Raw genomic sequence first — 19,591 nt, 5'->3', positions numbered from 1 at the left:
CAAAGGGATAAATGAAAGAAAATGGCTGAGGAAGCAACACAATATCCTTCTTTACAAAGCAAATGGAGAGAATCTGAAGGTTTCTTTTGTTTTACAGAAAACCTGCACTCAAGTCTAGAAACAGTAAAACTAAGAAAAAAGGAAAGGCTGCTGACAGTGCACTCTCCTCTGTGAGCTACAAACTGCTTACCTCAGATTCTAACTCGGTGAGATTGCCAACTATATCTCTGCACTCGACAGCCAAGTCATCGAGATGATCCTGGAGGCACTCAAGCTCCTGCAAATAAAAAGGCAATCCCTCGGCATTTGTCAATTATATAAATGATCAAGGGAAGTTGAGATGCCAGTGTCTACTTTCTTTTCAGTGGCCCTCCTTTCATTTCGTTTAAAAAACTACTTCACTGAGTGGACAACTAAAGCTTTATTGATTCCCCAAATGGAAACTGTTGAAAAGGTAATTACTTGAAGTAACAGGGTGGTTAAGGGAGTACAATAACCATGAAAATCTTCCAGAAGGCCAAAACAGCAATGTCCAGATATCTTCAGAGACTGCAAATCTTCTCAGGTCATTATTTCATTCTATTAACATCCTAACAGTCCATTTTTACCTGTGTTTGATAATCTTTGTCTCACATTTTAAATCTACACTTTCATAATAACTATTGGACAACAAATTCAAAGCAAAAGATATGGAACATTTAAAAACTCTATGGGAAAAGTGTAACACTGGCTTTCTCAAAGTATATCAATAGCTACTTCTCAGCAAAGTGCTCTACTCAAAGAACACTTGTTGTTGTTTTTTTTTTGTTTATTTGTTTTGGCTTACCAGAGCACTTTGTATTTCTATGATCACTGGGTCTGGCAGCCCTCCCCCCTCCTCCTTCCTTTCTTTCTTTCTTTCTTTCTTCCTTTTTAAATTCAGGTAGAGATGGGGGAGGGGGGAAGGGGGAAAGAAGAGGAACAGTACTTTTCCAAATGTTCCTATGTGGTGCTTCATGTTTGAACCCTAATCCTTGCACATGATAAAGGATATGCTAGTCTAAGTGAGCTACCTCTCAGCACAAGGATCAAGTTTAATTTACTGCATCTCCTACAGATTCTAATTCTTTCATAATTAGAATTGGGAGGAAGAAGGGTTTTGGAAATTCTACAACAGTGGTCCAGGAGGTGGCGCAGTGATAAAGCTTTGGACTTTCAAGCATGAGGTCCCAGGCAGCACATGTGCCAGAGTGATGTCTGGTTCTTTCTCTCTCCTCCTATCTTGCTCACTAATAAATAAATAAAATCTTAAAAAAGAAAAAAAAGAAAGAAAGAAATTCTACAACAGCCAGAACCAGAGTGTATGAAGTGTGAGAGCAAAAGAATTAGAAGAAAAAGAAAAAAGGGGGGGGGGGGGACTTAGGAAAAAAACTTTGGGGAGTAAGATAAATGGTTAAAGGAAAAAAAAAATCTCACTCATGGAATTCTTTCCCCCTCCCCCTTTCTTTCTGTGTAGGAGACAGAGAGGAACTGAGAGGGAAGGGGGAGTTAGAGAGGGAGAAAGAAACATTTGTAGCCCTGCTTCACTTGTGAAGCTTTCCCCCTGAAGGTAGGGACTGGGGGCTTGAATCTGGGTCCTTGTACATTGTAACATATACACTCTATTGGGTATTCCTTTTTTTTTTTTAAACTATTTATTTATTCCCTTTTGTTGCCCTTGTTGTTTTATTGTTGTAGTTATTACTGTTGTTGTTGTTATTGATGTCGTCATTGTTGGATAGGACAGAGAGAAATGGAGAGAGGAGGGGAAGACAGAGAGGAGGAGAGGAAGATAGACACCTGCAGACCTGCTGCTAAGCGACTCCCTTGCAGGTGGGGAGCCGGGAGCTCAAACCTTTGCACCACCTGCTGTGCTACCGCCCAACTCCCAGTATGAAAGACAACTATGTCCTTGGATTCCATTCACTATTCCCTTGTTTCACTGGACAGAGGAATAGGCAGCTAAATTATGGGCAGCTAACAATAAACTTGTTAAATCGGTAGCAGACCCAAGATGTCCTCAGTTAAAATGATATTTCCAGGCCCAATAGATCTGAGTAGGAAAACATGTTAGTTCTGTATATGTGGATCTTCAATCTGAGTGTTTTGGAGTAGTATAAGTGGAACCTAGAAATCTGACTTCATGCATTGTATTAATGGGGCTTTAAACAAGTAGCTGTTCCTAAGTGCTTGGTTTTCCTGCCTTAAAGATGGAAGATATGCTAATCTTTCCACTTGTAACTTGCTAGAATATAGTAATAAACTAGGTACAAAATCCTTAGAAACTACTTAGAACACACAGTTTTGTTTTGTTTTTTCCACCCTGGGGGGGTGGTTCCTTTTCTACATCTTCCTACATGGAAAGGTAGAAACAAAATGAACAAATGTCTGGTTAGGATTAGACATGAGTTTTTGGCAAAGATTTCTAAGTGAATCTGAATTTTGTCAATTACCAAATAGAAGAAACAATTCCATGTCTATGTTTATTGCAGGGGTGTTACAAGGCATGCAAGCCAGTATTTACATATATATGAAAAGGGTTTCAAATTACTTCACTGGCGGGAAATGGTTTACAGGATAGTTGTTGACATGTGGGCACAACTTTTTATGTCACAGTGATAGGTGTCTGCATACCATTACTTCCCACCACCACCTTAAGTCTTCACCATCATGCACTGTCTCCAAAACCACCTATTTCCACTGTTCCATTTCCCTCATCCCCCAAAATCCTCTGCTTTGCTCACATGCATATTTTGCTATCTTGCCTTCCTTCAAAATGATTTAATATGATTTATAAAAGTGAGAAAAGAAAAAGAAAACCAAAATAAAACTAATTAAAAATGAGTTTAAAAAGCAATAAAAGGAAAATATGTTAAAGTGGGATGGAGCCAGCAGTAAACTCAATACACAAAATACCCAGCACAAAGTCTTAGATATTTGCTAAAGGCAGGCCACACCTTTGGCTCCAGAGTTTTTATGAGGCAACACAAAGAAGGGAAAACATTAAAGTACAAAATAACCATAGGGACCAGGTGGTGGCTTACTGGGACAGAGTACACATTACTAAAATGCAGTAACAATATAAAACCACACTAAAAGCTTTAGAAAAGCACAATTATCCCTGATATAGAGATCAACAGGAAAAATTTTCTGAGATTTTTGTTGTTGTTATCCTACAAGGGATTGAATCTAGGACCTCATACATTCATTACACATAGCAAATCATATGTATGAAGTAATACAGAGATAGATTTTATTGCACTCTTATTCTCTGTAAATGTTAACTGTAAAGCTGGGAGTAGTAGTATACCAGACATGCATGCCAGAGAACCCAGACTTTCTAGGTTCAATCCCAGGCACCACCATAAGCATAGGCTCTCACTATCTGATTAAAACAAAAATGAAATAAATACATCTTTAAATTAAAATATTAACCTTGAACCTTGTTGTTATTACAAGATAAATAGGTGGCTATGTCACCCACCTGTCCAGTTTCTGTTTTTTCACTGCACCACTTTCCCAGATCAATCAGACACTTATCCTGGAGAGCAGGATCCAGCTTCACATCCATGGCACGTTGGTGAAGGATCCTTTGGACTTCAGCTCGGCACTCCCGTGAGAGCTGCATGAAAAAGAATAAAATAAATAAAAGAATAAATAAAATAAATAAAATAGAATAAATGTGTGTGTGTGTGTGTGTGTGTTAAATTTTTTTAACCACAGTACTGCTCATCTCTGCCATGGTGGTATGAAAGACCGAACACTGGGCCTCAGAGCATCAAGCATTAAGAGTCTTTTTAAAGAAAAGAAAAAAAAAAAAACTAGTATAGCCACAGGCCCTTTGGAATATAACTAAAAGATGCCTACTAGCTATCTACAAAATGGAGGACCCCCCCAACTCCTCATCTGCACTATTCCAGCCTTTAGGTCCATGATTGTTCAACAATTTGTTTGGCTTTGTATGTTAACTCTCTTTTCAGCCACCAGGTTCCAGATGCCGACCAGACTTCCCTGGACAGACAACCCCACCAATATGTCCTGGAGCTCTGCTTCCCCAGAGCCCCGCTCCACTAGGGAAAGAGAGAGGCAGGCAGGGAGTATGGATCGACCTGTCAACACCCATGTTCAGCAGGGAAGCAATTACAGAAGACAGACCTTCAACCTTCTGCATCCCACAAGGACCTTGGGTCCATACTCCTGGAGGGATAAAGAATGGGAAAGCTATCAGGGGAGGGGATGGGATACAGAGTTCTGGTGGTGGGAATTGTGCGAAGTTGTACCCCTCTTATACTATCGTTTAGTCAATGTTTTCTTTTTATAAATAAAAAAATTTAAATAAATAAATAGTCTTTTTGCATAACTATTAGGTATCTCTCCTACCCAAAGTATATGCATTCTTTAACAGACAACATAGCAGATTTCAACTTTTTAAAATGAATTTCCTCAGTCTAAATCCTAAACAAAGTCTTGCAATAAACTGAGGGGGAGGGTATCTGTTGTAGAGCCAGACGTTGTAGTGCGAGGGCCGCAAAGAGAGAGAGGGTCCGGAGCGAAGAGGAAACACAAATCTTTATTCGCGCTGGCACCTCAGAGTTGGGTGTTAGAGAAGCAGGTTGGGCCACGTGGAGGTAGAGAAAAATGGCCGCCTCACACATCACACAGTAATCTTTCCTGCGTCTGAACAAGAAGGGTTTTTATAGGAGTAGCTTTCGCGAGAATGGGAGGGGGGAGGAGTAACCAGAGCACTCCAGATATCGAGGGGATATAGACAATGTCCTGAGGGCACAACATGGCTGAACAGGCACTCCCAAGAATGTCCCAACTCTCCAGGGAACTAGCAGTAGCCTGAGGGGACAACATGGCAGATGTGACTGCATTGGCACAATTTCCCAGCAGGTATCTAGAAGCAAGTATGCAATAAATGTAGGGCTTACGTAGGCCATCCTGGAAAGCAAGCAGCACACTGGTGTGACACCAGAAAGCAGCAAATGTTGTCTGAGGCTGAATAGTCCCACAAGCAGTAGGAAACAGGGAAGTCAAATACTTAGATTATGGAGGAATGGAGGTTTCTGCTCTAACTTGTGTATTGTGGGAGAAGCCTCATTTATACAGGTCTCTCGTGTTTTGCTACCAAAGGCAGAAACCTGAAGATCATTTGTATCCGGGCTAGTTTCTATTTCTGGATTTTCAGAGCTAAATAAATTTAGGACCTTCCAATTTATTTCAGATTTAGATTTCAGTGATTTAAAGAAAAAAAACTGAATATAGCCTGAGAAGCGGTGTGGTAATGTGCCTTATCCTCACACATAAGGTCCTGAGTTCAATCCCTGGCATCAAATATAGCAGAGTGCTATTCTGATTCTCTTATTAATAAATAAAGAAGTCTGGAAATATACTGACTCACTTAGTGAAATACAGAAAATCCAGGTGAAAAATGCTAACAGAGGACCTCTCTCTCTCTCTCTCTCTCTCTCTCTCTCTCTCTCTCTCTATATATATATATATATATATATATATATATATCCAAATGAAGTTGCCAGTAGTGCTTGATCAAAAACCCCACTCTACCAGATATAGTTTTTAAAAAATCATTTTTCTTGGATGACAGAAATCAGAACAATATACAACAAACAAATCCAAAAAAGATGAAAGTCAGTCAATGTTAAGTGCATACCCGCCTGCCCTGTTCCTCAGTGCGGTAGGCATGTCTGTATAAACAAGAAAATACAGCTCCAGGAGGCATAAGTTCACTGGTTTCATTCCAACCATGGGTATGGCAAAGACGAGAAGCATCTCCTTGGCACTTGCGGTATAAGACTGGGTCTAGCCTATAAGGTTAAGAATTAAAAGAACCATTTATTATACTACTTTTCCTTCTGAAATGTGTTAGTAAGGGGCCTTATAAAGTGCCTGTTTTTGTATTCAATAATAGTTACCTCCAGAAAAGTAGTAACAGCAGGAAAGCAAAAGCAGATTCCTGACTTTTACTCTTTGTGATCATACAGAACTCAAGCATATACAGAGGATGAAAGTTCTATTACAAAGATACTATCTTGGTGATAGGGATAAGGAACAGGAACACAACACTGCAGCAACTAACAGGCCCTGGCTGATATGAAAAGCCAGTGTTTTTGCCGTCACCAGGCAATTTACCAATTTTTTACTCTGTACTTTTTTCCATGAATGACTGAGATACACTGGATTCAATCAGGTCAGAAATGACAGGATAAAGACAATCTACTACTCCCTTTTTGGTAAAACTGCTCTTCTTTCTCTCTTGCAAGGATAGGCAGTTATATGTTGAGATTACTTGAATATACTTATCAATTTAGAAAACCTGATATTTAGTTTTAAACTTGGAGGCAGTAGATCAGGAACCAAGCCTGATCCTTCTCTAAATAAGACAAATCAGTGCTTCCTTTTGTCCATATTATGCTGCAAACTTTGGAAGAGGAGTATTCAATTCCAGAAGAAAGGTTAATTATTTAATGAATAGCTTTTAAAATTGTAAAGCATTGTCTGATCACAGGTAAAAGAATCATAGAGGGAAAATATTATTTTGATTACTGCAATAAACTTAGTGAATCTTTGCTGTTTTTAGGAAAGATAAACTGAGCAAGCACGGGGACATTTTTTTTTTTTAATCAGAGCACTGCTCAACTTTAGTTTATGGTATTGCAGGAGACTAAACCTGGGACTTTGGAGCTTCCAGCATGAGAGTTTCTTTGCATAACCATTATGTTCCCACCTTTTTTATTTTATTTTTTAATATTTATTTCCTTTTGTTGTTCTTGTTTTATTGTTGTAGTTATTATTGATGTCGTTGTTGGATAGGACAGAGAGAAATGGAGAGAGGAGGGGAAGACAGAGAGGGGGAGAGAAAGATAGATACCTGCAGACATGCTTCACCACCTGTGAATCAACTCCCCTGCAGGTGGGGAGCCGGGGCTTGAACCTGGATGCTTACGCCGGTCCTTGAGCTTTGTGCCACCTGCGCTTAATCCACTGCGCTACCGCCCGACTCCCCCCCCCCGACTTTTTATTTTATATTTATTTATCTATTTATTAAAAATATTTCTTTATGGGAGTCGGGCAGGTGGGGAGCCAGAGGCTCAAACTAGGATCCTTACGCTGGTCCTTGCGCTTTTCACCACCTGCACTTAACCTGCTGCGATACCGCCCAACTCCCTATTTATTTATTTTTAAGCACAGGTCAATTCCTACTCAGCTTTCTATAGTCCTTTCTGGAGGTACCCTGAAGTGACAGAAATAAAAATACATGGAAACTTCTAAGTAATTTCTTCCCAGTGAAAAATATGGGTAAAATGTATATTAATTACTAGAAAAAGCTCAGGAAGAAGCTGAACTTTGGAGGTGGGAAAAGAAATTTAGTTTGGTACCAGTGGAGATAGGAAGGGAAAATAAGATATGCATAGTAGAGTAGACTATAGCCAATAAATCACAGTAATTCTGACTTTAATACAGATCTTTCTCTTATTTCACCACTGTCCCCTTTTGTGTCTACAGGATGAGAAGAATCAAATTGTCACTTATTGATAAGAGCCTCTTAAGATAGCACAAATTCAATAACTTTGAATAGTTAAAGAATCAAGGCAATTTCCCATAACCAGTGCAAATCAATAAAAGTGCTCTAGTCTCTTAAGAGGCATATCCAGAGATGCATTTGCTCCGCAGGTGCCTGTGTTCTTTCTAAATAGATGCTTGTGGTAGCAGAAGCATTTGAACCTGACTCCCAACATGAATGGGGACACTTGGGGATAGACCTACAGAAGCTGCCTCTATTCTGAAGGTAAAAAAGAGGTTTTTCTAAGGGCTGAGAGTATGTTGGCTATCCCAGAACTAAACAAAAACCAATTACTATAGATTATTTCAAAATAAGCAGGGTTACTAACTACACAGAACAGGCTGAGAGTTACACTTATTCTGGCTCCAAAATACTCACTTCCAATCTCGGGAGATGAAATATTGCAGCTCTAAGAGACGATGTTCACAATCCTCCACCATTTTCTCTGTGTATAGATGTTCCATCAGGCATGAGAGAATCCTGGCCATAAAACATAGGTGAAATTGGGACAAAAAGAGAGAACCATTCTAATAATATGTTCAAAACATACCCGTATTTCCTTGATTCTCAGTAAAAGCCACTTAGCTCTTTTTCTAGGGTAATTAGGGGTTTACATTTCGGAGAAACACTCCTATAAACTCAACTCGACAGTATTTGTTCAGAGCCTCTTAGCACTTACGGCTCAGCTTGCAGAAGATCTGTGTGCAGCTGCTTTAGTTTTTAACTGTAACTTATTATATCTCTTTAATGTGAGAACAAAATACCTTTAACAAAAGATATTAATTTTAAAAGCTCTTCATATGATGTAATAGCCTGTCCATTTTCAAATCTTTTAAATTAGCACATACCATTATACATGTTGTTCAAACAGGACCTAGACATTCTGTTTAGCTGACCATATCTTGGATTGATTTTTTTTAAATCTGTAGCAGTTCCTCCCATGTTCCTTCTCCCTTTCCCCCATGTGGTTAAGGCAGTTGACTTTATACTGCTAGACATTCTTGGTTAGTCTTAAATGTGCTTATCTCCTCCATTCACACAAAAAATTTTAATACCTTCTGCCGTCCACTATCAGGAGGATAGGATGCATAGCAGAATGCTGGTAAACATGGACTGCATTCATTTTATTATTGTGTGCTGCCTGCTGTAGGCTTAACGATTTTTTTGCAGAATGGGAAGTTGGCTCTTACTTGCACCCTGGTATTCACAGCTGCTTGTACATCACAAGGTACAAAACGAATGCATAAGAATCAAATATTTCATTATACCAATAGCATTTTACAGCTTTCCTAGAGTTCACTGTGTCCATAACTACCCCCCCAATCAGCATATTGTACTTCCTTTTTAAAATTTTAATTGCCACCAGGATTATTGCTGAGGCTCTGTGCCAGCACTATGATTCCACTGCTTCTGGTGTTTTTTTTTTTTTTTAATGTTTATTTATTCCCTTTTGTTGCGCTAGTTGTTCTTTTTTTATTGTTGTTGTTGTTATTGATGTCACTGTTGTTGGATAGGACAGAGAGAAATGGAGAGAGATGGGGAAGACAAGAGAGGAGGAGAGAAAGATAGACACCTGCAGACCTGCTTTACCACCTATGAAGCGACTCCCCTGTACGTGGGGAGCCGGGGGCTTGAACTGGGATCCTTATGGCAGTCCTTGCGCTTTGTGCCACGTGTGCTTAACCTGCTGTGCTACCGCCTGACTCCCCTTTTTTGTTTCTTTTTCTTTCTCTCTCCTTTTCTTTCTTTCTTTCTTTTTTATTAGATATGACAATGAGAAGTTGAGAAGGGAGGGATGAAATAGAGAAGGAGAAAGAGATACCTGTAAACCTACTCCACTGCTTGTACAGCACCCCCCCCCCCCACAGGTGGGTAGTGAAGGCTCAAACCTGGGTCCTTGTGTGTGATAGATAATGTGTGAATTTAACCAGGTGTGCCACTGCCAACCCCCTATAATTACTTTCTAATCATTATTTAAGTAGCCAGTGCATACAAGGAATCAATGTGGAGTAGAACCAAAGTATATGTCACTTTGAGTGTGTCTTTCTCAATTTTATTTCACTATTACATGGAATTACTCAGTGACCTAGATATATTTAGTCACCATCAACAAACGTCATCATAATGCCAAGTTTAGATATTTCTTTTCTTTTTAAAAAATATTTATTTACTCCCTTTTGTTGCCCTTGTAGTTATTATTGTTGTTGTTATTGGTGTTGTTGTTGTTGTTGGATAGGACAGAAAGAAATGGAGAGAGGAGGGGAAGACAGAGGAGAGAGAAAGTGAGATACCTGCAGACCTGCTTCACCACCTATGAAGCGACTCCCCTGCAGGTGGGGAGCTGGGGGCTTGAACAAGGATCCTTATGCTGGTCCTTGCACTTTGCGCCACCTGTGCTTAACCTGCTGTGCTATAGCCCAACTTCCCCAAGTTTAGATACTTCTACATAATGGGTGATGCACCATCAAAGTTTTAATTCTAGGACCAATTTGAACAAAAATTGGTATGTGCTTCTGATTAACAAAACTTTAGTTAGATATTAAACCATCCAAAGGTCATTTGAGGTAATAGTCCCTTTACTGTCCTGCCAAATAAAATGCAATATGGACAAATGCCACAATAAGAACCTACATGGGGTCTCCCGATCTGATATGTTTGCAGGCTGTCTGAATTACAGATTCACAAGCTTCATTCAAAGCTCTATCAATGCGGTAGTCTGCACCAGGGTCAGTCTCCTGAATCAGTGTCTGAAGCTGGATTGAGGGGAAAAAAAAAAGAAGAATTAAGAAGGAAGAAAGTCACTTAAACATTAAGCAAGAACAGTGTTATCTCTTAAATCAGTTATCAGTCTTGCATAGAGCACTGTATTATTTTTTTAAGTACCCCCCACCTTTTCTTTCTCTTTTTTTGCACCAGGTTTTTATCACTGGGGCTCAATGCCTGCACAACGAATCCACCACACCTGGTGGTCATTTTATTTTTTCCCCCTTATTTGGTAGAACAGAGAGAAACTGAGAGGAGTGAGGGAAACAGAGATATCTGCAGACCTGTTTCCCCACTTGAGAAGCCTCCCCTCTCAGCTAGGGAGTGAAGGCTTGAACCCAGTTACCTGCTCATTGTAACATGTGTGCTCAACCAGACGTGCCACCTTCAAGTATACTTTTTAAAAGCTGATTTATTTACGGGGCTAGACGGTAGTGCACATGGTTAAGCTCACTGTATTACAGTGTTCAAAGAGCTAGGTTCAAGCCCCTGGTCCTCACCTGCGAGGGAAAAGCTTCACGAGTGGTGAAGCAGTGCTGCAGATATCTCTCTGCCTCCCTCTCTATCGCCCTTGCCTCTCTCATTCTCTATCCAATAATAAATAAAAATATATTTTTTAAAAAAGATGATTTATTTCATACAGGAGAGAAAGTGTGTGTGTGTGTGTGTGTGTGTGTGTGTGTGTGTGTGTGTGTGTGTGTGTGCGCACGCACGCGCGCACGTAGAGAGGGTCCCAGTTTGAGTCCCCGGCTCCCCACCTGCAGGGGAGTCACTTCACAGGCGGTGAAGCAGGTCTGCAGGTGTCTTTCTCTCCCCCCTCAGTCTTCCCCTCTTCTCTCCATTTCTCTCTGTCCTATCTAACAACAACATCAATAACTACAACAACAATAACAAAAGGGAAAATAAATAAATATATTTTTAAAAAGTTAAAAAAAAAAATCTTACTACAGATAAGTAACAGATGGTGCTTGGGGGTACAAATTTTAAGTAACAGGAAGCAAATTTGAAGGCTCACTAGTTTGAAAAGGAATTAGAGACCTTTCTGTAACAGATTTAGCCTCTGTAAGAGCCTTCTCTGAGCCTCATACATTTGACTTGCCCAACAGAGGTTTATATGAAAACACTGACGCCATCACATATATGTCAGAGAACACAGAACATAGATCAAAAGGAAATTAGGAGAAATAACAAATACCAAAGTAAAATCTCTGAATGCTTCTAGTCTTGTCATCAAGGGTTCCTCGTAGAGATTACATGGCATATCCACAGTATATCTGTTTAATATCAACAGCTACTTCCAATTAAAATCTCCCCCACACCTATAGACATCTAGTCTTTGACAAAGGTGTCCAGACTATTCAATGGGGAAAGGGGAGTCTCTTCAACAAATGGTGTTGGAAAAAAATGGGTTGAAACATGCAGAAGAATGAAACTGAACCACTATATTTCACCAAACACAAAAGTAAATTCCAAGTGGATCAAGGACTTGGATGTTAGACCACAAACTATCAGATACTTAGAGGAAAATATTGGAAGAACTCTTTTCTGCATAAAGTTTAAAGACATCTTTGATGAAACAAATGCAATTACAAAGAAGACTAGGGCAAGTATAAACCTATGGGACTACATCAAATTAAAAAGCTCCTGAACAGCAAAAGAAACCACTACCCAAAGAGACCCCCTCACAGAATGGGAGAAGATCTTTACATGCCATACATCAGACAAGAGTTTAATAACCAAAATATATAAAGAACTTGCCAAACTCAATAACAAGAAAACAAATGACCCCATGCAAAAATGGGGAGAGGACATGGACAGAATATTCACCACAGAAGAGATCCAAAAGGCCAAGAAATACATGAAAAAATGCTCCAAGTCTTTGACTGTCAGAGAACTGCAAGTAAAGACAATATACTGAAAAAAAAAAAAAACACCTCACATCAACCCCCCGCCCCCCCAAAAAAAACCGCCTTGATTCCATGATCCAGGAAGTTGTACAGTGGCTAAAGGATTGGGACTCATATACATGGGGTCCTGAATTCGGCCCCCAGCATCACCATGACAGAGATGCTCTGGTCTATTAACTCTATCATTAATAAATAAATTTTAAAAGAAAAGAAAACCTTTCTTTTGTGGTCTAGGAAATGGTGTACTTTAAACACTTAAAAAGGCTTGAGCTTTCAAGCAAGCGATCTTAAGTCTGCTCCCTAGCACCACATGTACTAGTGTGATGCTTGGTTCTCTCGCTCATAAATAAACAAATCTATGTTTTGAAGACTTGATTTTATCTATGCTAAATAAGTCAATAATTCGGGAGTGGGACAGTAGCGCAATGAGTTAAGCGCACTTGGCCGCAAAGCGCAAGGACCGGTGTAAAGATCCAGGTTCGAGCCCCCAGCTACCCACCTGCCTGGGAGTCGCCTCACAGGGGGTGAAACAGGTCTACAGGTGTCTGTCTTTCTCTCCCCCTCTGTTTTCCCCTCCTCTATCCATTTCTTTCTGTCCTATCTAACAATGATAACATCAATAACAATCATTACAACAATAAAAAACAACAAGGGCAACAAAAGAGAAAATAGGGGAGTTGGGTGGTAGTGCAGTGGGTTATGGGCACGTAGCGCGAAGCTCAAGGACCGGAGTAAGGATCCTAGTTGGAGCCCCTGGCTCCCCACCTGCAGGGGAGTGGCTTCGCAAGTGGTGAAGCAAGTCTCCAGGTATCTTTCTCTCCCCGTCTTCCCTTCCTCTCTCCATTTCTCTCTGTCCTATCTAACAACAACGACATCTACCACAACAAATATTTAAAAAAAAAAAAAAAAAAGGCCCTCAACGACCCTGGGTCCATGCTCCCAGAGGGCTAGAGAATGGGTAAGCTATCATGGGAGAGGGTGGGTTATGGGGATTGGGTGGTGGGAATTGTGTGGAGTTGTACCCCTCCTACCTTATGTTTTTGTTCATTAATCCTTTCTTAAATAAAAAATTTTTAAAAAAAAGGAAAATAAATAAACAAAAAATTTTAAGTCAATAACTGGGGGCTAGGACATAGCATGCCTGATTGTACAAGTCACAGAACAAGAATTTAGGTATAAATCTCTGGTCCCCACCTGTTGGGGGAAAGCTTCACAAGTGGTAAAGCAGGGCTATAGGTTTTCCTCTCTCCCTATCTTCACCTTCCCTCTTGATTTCTGTCTCTATAAAAATAAATACATTTAGGAAGTCGGGCGGTAGCACAGTGGGTTAAGTGCATGTGGCGCAAAATGCAAGGACCGGCGAAACCATCCGGGTTCGAGCCCCCAGCTCCACACCTGCAGGGGAGTCGCTTCACTGGTGGTGAAGCAGGTCTGCAGGTGTCTCTTCCTCTCCCCATTTCTCCCCATTTCCTCTCCCCATTTTCTCCGACATCAAAAACAACAAGGGCAACAAAAGGGAATAAATAAGTAAATAAATATTAAAAAATAATAATAAATACATTTAAAAACTAAAATTTATAAAATCTTTGTAAAGTCAATTGTGGTCCAGAGGTGGTACAACAGCTGGAGTGGTGGACTTGCAAGTTCCAAGTTCAATTCTTGGCAAAGCAAGTGCCAGAGTAGTGCTCTCTCTCTCTCATTCTATCATTAATGAATAAACAAACACTGTTTTTAAGTCAATAGTCAAGATGAAAGATTTCCAATGTTCAAGAATTTTATACCAATTCTTTTTTTAAAAAATAGATGTGATTTTTTAAAAGATTTTTTTATTCCCTTTTGTTACCTTTGTTGTTTTATTGTTGTAATTATTGTTGTTATTGATGTCGTTGTTCAACAGGACAGAGAGAAATGTAGAGAGGAGGGAAAGACAGAGGGGGGAAAGACAGGCACCTGCAGACCTGCTTCACCACCTGTGAAGCGACTCCCCTGCAGGTGGGGAACGGGGGCTCGAATCGTGATCCTTCTGCCAGTCCTTGTGCTTCCCGCCACGTGCGCTTAACCTGCTGTGCTACCACCCGGCTTCCTATACCAATTCTTAATGACAATCTAGGAGAAGCTATAAAATGTCACTGTTAGCTGGCAGAAAAATGACTGCCGAGGAAGTACCAATTTTAATGATGATACTGCTGACAAAAAAAATATTTACTTCTCTCTCTGAAAAAAGTTACAAGCATCATAGGAGTCTGGAAGTCTTTGCAAGAACTGTATCTGTTACACACTCTTGACTAAGAGGCAGACTTTGAAAATACATGAAGAATGTATCGAATTGCAGTTATTAAAAGGAGAAAATAAATACCCTATAAGCTCTAATTAAATCAAACCTACTCAAGGAGGCAAATTTTTTTGGTGAAGAACATTCTAGGTTTATCAAAACTTTACCTTGACTGGGTTACTGGGTTTCATAAATCTAATCTAGTGAGTATGTGTACATATATATATATATATATATATATATATATATATATATATATACACACACATACATATATATATACACACACACATACATATATATACACACACACACACACACACACACACACACACACATATATATATATATATATATATATATATATATTAGTGAGAAAGATCGGGGAAGAAAGAACCAGATATCACTCTGGTACATGTGCTGCCAGGGACTGAACTCAGGACCTCATACTTGCAAGTCCAGTGTTTTATCAACTGTACCACCTCTCAGAGCACTTATATATTTTTTTAAAACTCCAGCAGATAATGAATTTTATCTATTTAAGTATACAGGTCTTTTTAAAATTTTTTTTAATATTTATTTTCCCTTTTGTTGCCCTTTTTTAATTGTTGCTGTAGTCGTTGTTGTTATTGATGTTGTTGGTGGATAGGACAGAGAGAAATGGAGAGAGTAGGGAAAGACAGAGGGGGGAGAGAAAGATAGCGACACCTGCAGACCTGCTTTACCGCCTGTGAAGCGACTCCCCTGCAGGTGGGGAGCCTGGGGCTTGAACCAGGATCGTTAAGCTGGTCCTTGCGCTTCGCGCCATGTGCGCTTAACCTGCTGCACTACCACCCGACTCCCATACAGCTCTTTGTTATTGATTATGAGCTCAAGCAAATTCTACGTAAGATATGCCTGAAGAAACAATATTGTATCTAGCTCTTAGCACCCAATGTTAACTGTTACAAGATAAAATCATCCAGAGAAAGTAAACTGAGACAGTGTCATGAAAAGGTTCCATAGCAAATATATGTGGCATTCAAAATAGCAGTTGAAATTTTTCTCTTACTGCTTGCTGGCAATTGATTCCAAGGTTCCCTTTCTCCCCCCGGACTACTTTCATTAGACAATGTAGGGTACGCCCTTTCCGATGTAATCCAGAACAGTGGTGTTCAATTTCTGCCCGACAGCTCAGGATGATCTCAGGGCTCAAAGAAAAGTCTTCCATCAACATGCGTCTGTAATCTAACATCTCCCCCTGGCACTCACTGCTCACTTGTCGCCCTAAAATAGGATTTAAATCATAACATCATTAGTGTAAACGTTAGGATCAGATTTTACCACCTATTAAAACATACACATTTTCCCATAAAATAGACCAGTCTTATAATTTATTTAGAATGAAAAACCTAGAATGTAGCAAAAAGCTCAGCATAAAATAAGCTTAGTGTTCCTGAGACTGTGGTTTATCCTGTTCTTCATGACTCAAATTTTATACTAATGAATTAATAATGTGAATATGTTGCCAACAAAAGTCTTACCAGTAAAATAACCACTGGAATTTAAATGAGATACCACTTTATACCTGTAAGAATGTCATACATTAGAAGGGACAGAAATGCTAAGTTCTGGTATGTGGGGAAAGAGGAACAATTTTACACTGTTGGTGGAAATGTAAATTGGTTCAATCCTTATGGAAAAGTTTAGAGGTTCCTTAGAATACTAGAAATGGATCTACCCTATGATCCTACATTTCCTCTCCTATGAATCTATCTAAAGATACAATAATATACCCATCCGAAGAGTATATGTATATCTATGTCCACAGCAGCATAGTTTATTATAGCCCAAACCTGGGAGCAATCCAGATATTTAATGACAAATAAGTGATTAAGAACGTTGAGGTATATATACACAATGTAATACTACTCAGCTGTAAGAGATGATGAAATACTTTCCTTTTCTTTTTTTTTTAATTTATTGGAGAATTAATGTTTACATTCAACAGTAAATATAATAGTTTGTACATGCATAACTTTCCCCAGTTTCCCATTTAACAATACAACCCCTACTAAGTCATTTATCATCCTTCATGGACCTGTACTCTCCCCACCCACCCACCACAGAGTCTTTTACTTTGGTGCAATATGCCAATTCCATTTCAGGTTCTACTTGTGTTTTCTTTTCTAATCTTGTTTTTCAACTTCTGCCTGAGAATGAGATCATTCCATATTCATCCTTCTGTTTCTGACTTATTTCACTCAACATGATTTTTTCAAGGTCCATTCAAGATCGGCTGAAAACGGTAAAATCACCATTTTTTACAGCTGAGTAGTATTCTATTGTGTATATATACCACAACTTGCACAGTCACTCATCTGTTGTTGGACACCTGGGTTGCTTCCAGGTTTTGGCTATTACAAATTGTGCTGCCAAGAACATATGTGTACACAGATCTTTTTGGATGAGATGTTGGGTTCCTTGGGATCTATCCCCAGGAGAGGAATTGCAGGGTCATAGGGTAGGTCCATTTCTAGCCTTCTGAGAGTTCTCTAGACTGTTCTCCACAGAGGTTGGACCAATTGACATTCCCACCAGCAGTGCAGGAGGGTTCCTTTGACCCCACACCCTCTCCAGCATTTGCTGCTGTTACCTTTTCTGATGTATGACATTCTCACAGGAGTGAAGTGATATCTCATTGTTGTCTTGATTTGCATTTCTGACAATCAGAGACTTGGAGCATTTTTTCATGTGTTTCTCGGCCTTTTGGATCTCTTCTGTGGTGAATATTCTGTCCAAGTCCTCCCCCCATTTTTGGATGGGGTTATTTGTTGTCTTGTTGTTGAGTCTGGCAAGCTCTTTACATATGTTGGTAATTAACCTCTTGTCTGATGTATGGCATGTAAAGATCTTCTCCCATTCTGTGAGGGGTCTCTTGGTTTGGGTAGTGGTTTCTTTAGCTGTGAAGAAGCTTTTTAATTTGATGTAGTCCCATAGGTTTATACTTGCCTTAGTCTTCTTTGTAATTGGATTTGTTTCTACTTTCCTTTTCTAATCTTGGATGGAACTTGAAGGAATCACGTTAAGTGAGATAAGTCAGAAAGAGAATAATACTACTGGATCATCTTAAGAAGCAAAGCAAAGGGGCTGCGTAGTGGCGCATCTGGTTGAGTACATATGTTACAATGTGCAAGAACCCTGGTTTAAGCCCCCAGTCCCCACTTGCAGGGGGAATGCTTTGTGAGTGGTAAAGCAGGGCTGCATGTGTCTCTCTGTCTCTCTCCCTATTGTTCCTCTTGATTTCTGGCTATCTCTATCCAATAAATAAATCATGTGTCAAGAGCTGTCCTGTAAATCATTATGTCTCCAATAAAATGATTAAAATGAAATAAAACAAAAAATTATACACACTTGAGGTCCAGCTCCATACATAAAATAAATTCCCATCAGCAGCTACAGTTCCTCCACATTGTCACCAACACTAACCATGACCAGGCTTTTTAACATTAGCCATCTGTATTACTTCTGAATTATCTGTTTATATCCTTTGGTCATTTATTTGGATTTTTTCTTTGTTTCTTATTTGTTTCAGCTTAAGAACATTAACTGTTTTAAAAACACCAAAATTAGAGTATGCCACACATGCACAGTTTCACTGCTCAGGTTTTATTTGATTTTTTCTGTCACCAGGATTATCACTGGTATTTGGTGCTTGTACAACATATTAAGTGTTCCTGGTGGTCCCCCCTATCCCACATCACCTCACCCCTTTGTTCTGTGAATAGAAGCAGAGAAATTGAGAGGAAAGGGGGAGACAGAGAGTCACCTGCAGCACTGTTTCACTGCTCATGAAGTTTCCTTCCTATAGGCGGGGACAGGAACATGAACCCAAGTCCTTGTTCATGATAGCATGTGCACTCTACTGGGTGTGTCACCACTCAGACTCACAAGTTTTTGTTTTGTTTTGTTTTTTAATTCACATAGAAAGATAGGAAGAAGCACCATAGCACTGGAGCTTCCTCCGTTGTCATACTTCCCATGTGGTGCGAGGGTTCAAATGTGCACCACCCACATGGTAATGCAGGTACAACCTAGTGAGTTATTTCTCTGGCCCAAGACTTGCACATCTGAGGCCCCACATTCAATGCTTGGAACAGCATATGTTAAAACAGTGCTCTATTTTCTTTCACCTATACATAAAATCAGTCTTTTAAAAATTACAGATTTGAGAAATATGCTTTCCTCTTAAATAAATAAGCTGAGATATAAAGAAAAACAAAAGTGATGAATTTAAACAGACAAGCAAAAACAAAACTTGCAACAAGATTTGAGGCTATAAAGCCTTCAGACTGGAGTTGCCAGGCATAGATATACTCCAAGGAATAAATGTGAGAGGAAACTAACATAACACAAGTACAAGAGGTTTAAGAATCTGAATCTAAACAAACAAATGGAAAGGGATAGTAAGAAATTAACTCTTGGGCTGGGGAGTTAGCATAACGCTTATGCAAACTGACTTTCATGCCTGAAGATCTAAGGTCCAAGGTTCAATCTCCAGTACCACCATTAAGCCAGAGCTAAGCAGTGCTCTGGTCTCTCTCTCTGTATCTTTCTCTCATTAAAAAAGAAAAAGAAATTAACTCTTACCTCTATGCACAGCTGACTCCAGACACATTAGAAGATAAGATAGCCTGGCTTCCCGGGATCGAGGAAGGTTTTCCACATTGCACCGGTATTTCTTCAAATCACTCTTACAGGATTTGGCCAATGAATAACTGACCTTATAGTCTTGGGCAATCAACTTTTGTCGAGTTGTTAGGGCTTCTCGACACTGAGGAAAGAGTGCACCAGGAGTTATTAAGAGGCAGGGATTGGAGTATTGGAATTGGAGTATTGCACCAAAGTAAAAGACTCTGGGGTGGGTGGGGAGAATACAGGTCCATGAAGGATGATAAATGACATAGTGGGGGTTGTATTGTTAAATGGGAATCTGGGGAATGTTATGCATGTACAAACTATTGTATTTACTGTTGAATGTAAAACATTAATTCCCCAATAAAGAAA

At 39.6% G+C, this 19,591-nt stretch overlaps 1 protein-coding gene across 1 annotated transcript in view; it reads right to left on the bottom strand.

Annotated features, from left to right (window-relative positions):
• Positions 1-19,591, bottom strand: part of GLG1 (golgi glycoprotein 1) — a 117,434-nt gene that overhangs the window by 26,426 nt on the left and 71,417 nt on the right. Inside the window, exons 7-13 of the mRNA XM_060185182.1 lie at positions 19,175-19,358; positions 15,597-15,811; positions 10,235-10,356; positions 7,982-8,083; positions 5,693-5,846; positions 3,503-3,640; positions 191-277 (exon numbers count right to left, since the gene is read on the bottom strand). Coding sequence (XP_060041165.1) covers positions 191-277; positions 3,503-3,640; positions 5,693-5,846; positions 7,982-8,083; positions 10,235-10,356; positions 15,597-15,811; positions 19,175-19,358 — 1,002 coding nt within the window. The remainder of the gene's footprint in view (positions 1-190; positions 278-3,502; positions 3,641-5,692; positions 5,847-7,981; positions 8,084-10,234; positions 10,357-15,596; positions 15,812-19,174; positions 19,359-19,591) is intronic.

This window comes from Erinaceus europaeus, chromosome 2, assembly GCF_950295315.1.
Source record: "Erinaceus europaeus chromosome 2, mEriEur2.1, whole genome shotgun sequence".
Classification (NCBI taxonomy): Eukaryota; Metazoa; Chordata; class Mammalia; order Eulipotyphla; family Erinaceidae; genus Erinaceus; species Erinaceus europaeus.
The sequence above is the reverse complement of the archived record's forward strand: the minus strand, read 5'-3'. Positions and strand labels throughout refer to the sequence as shown.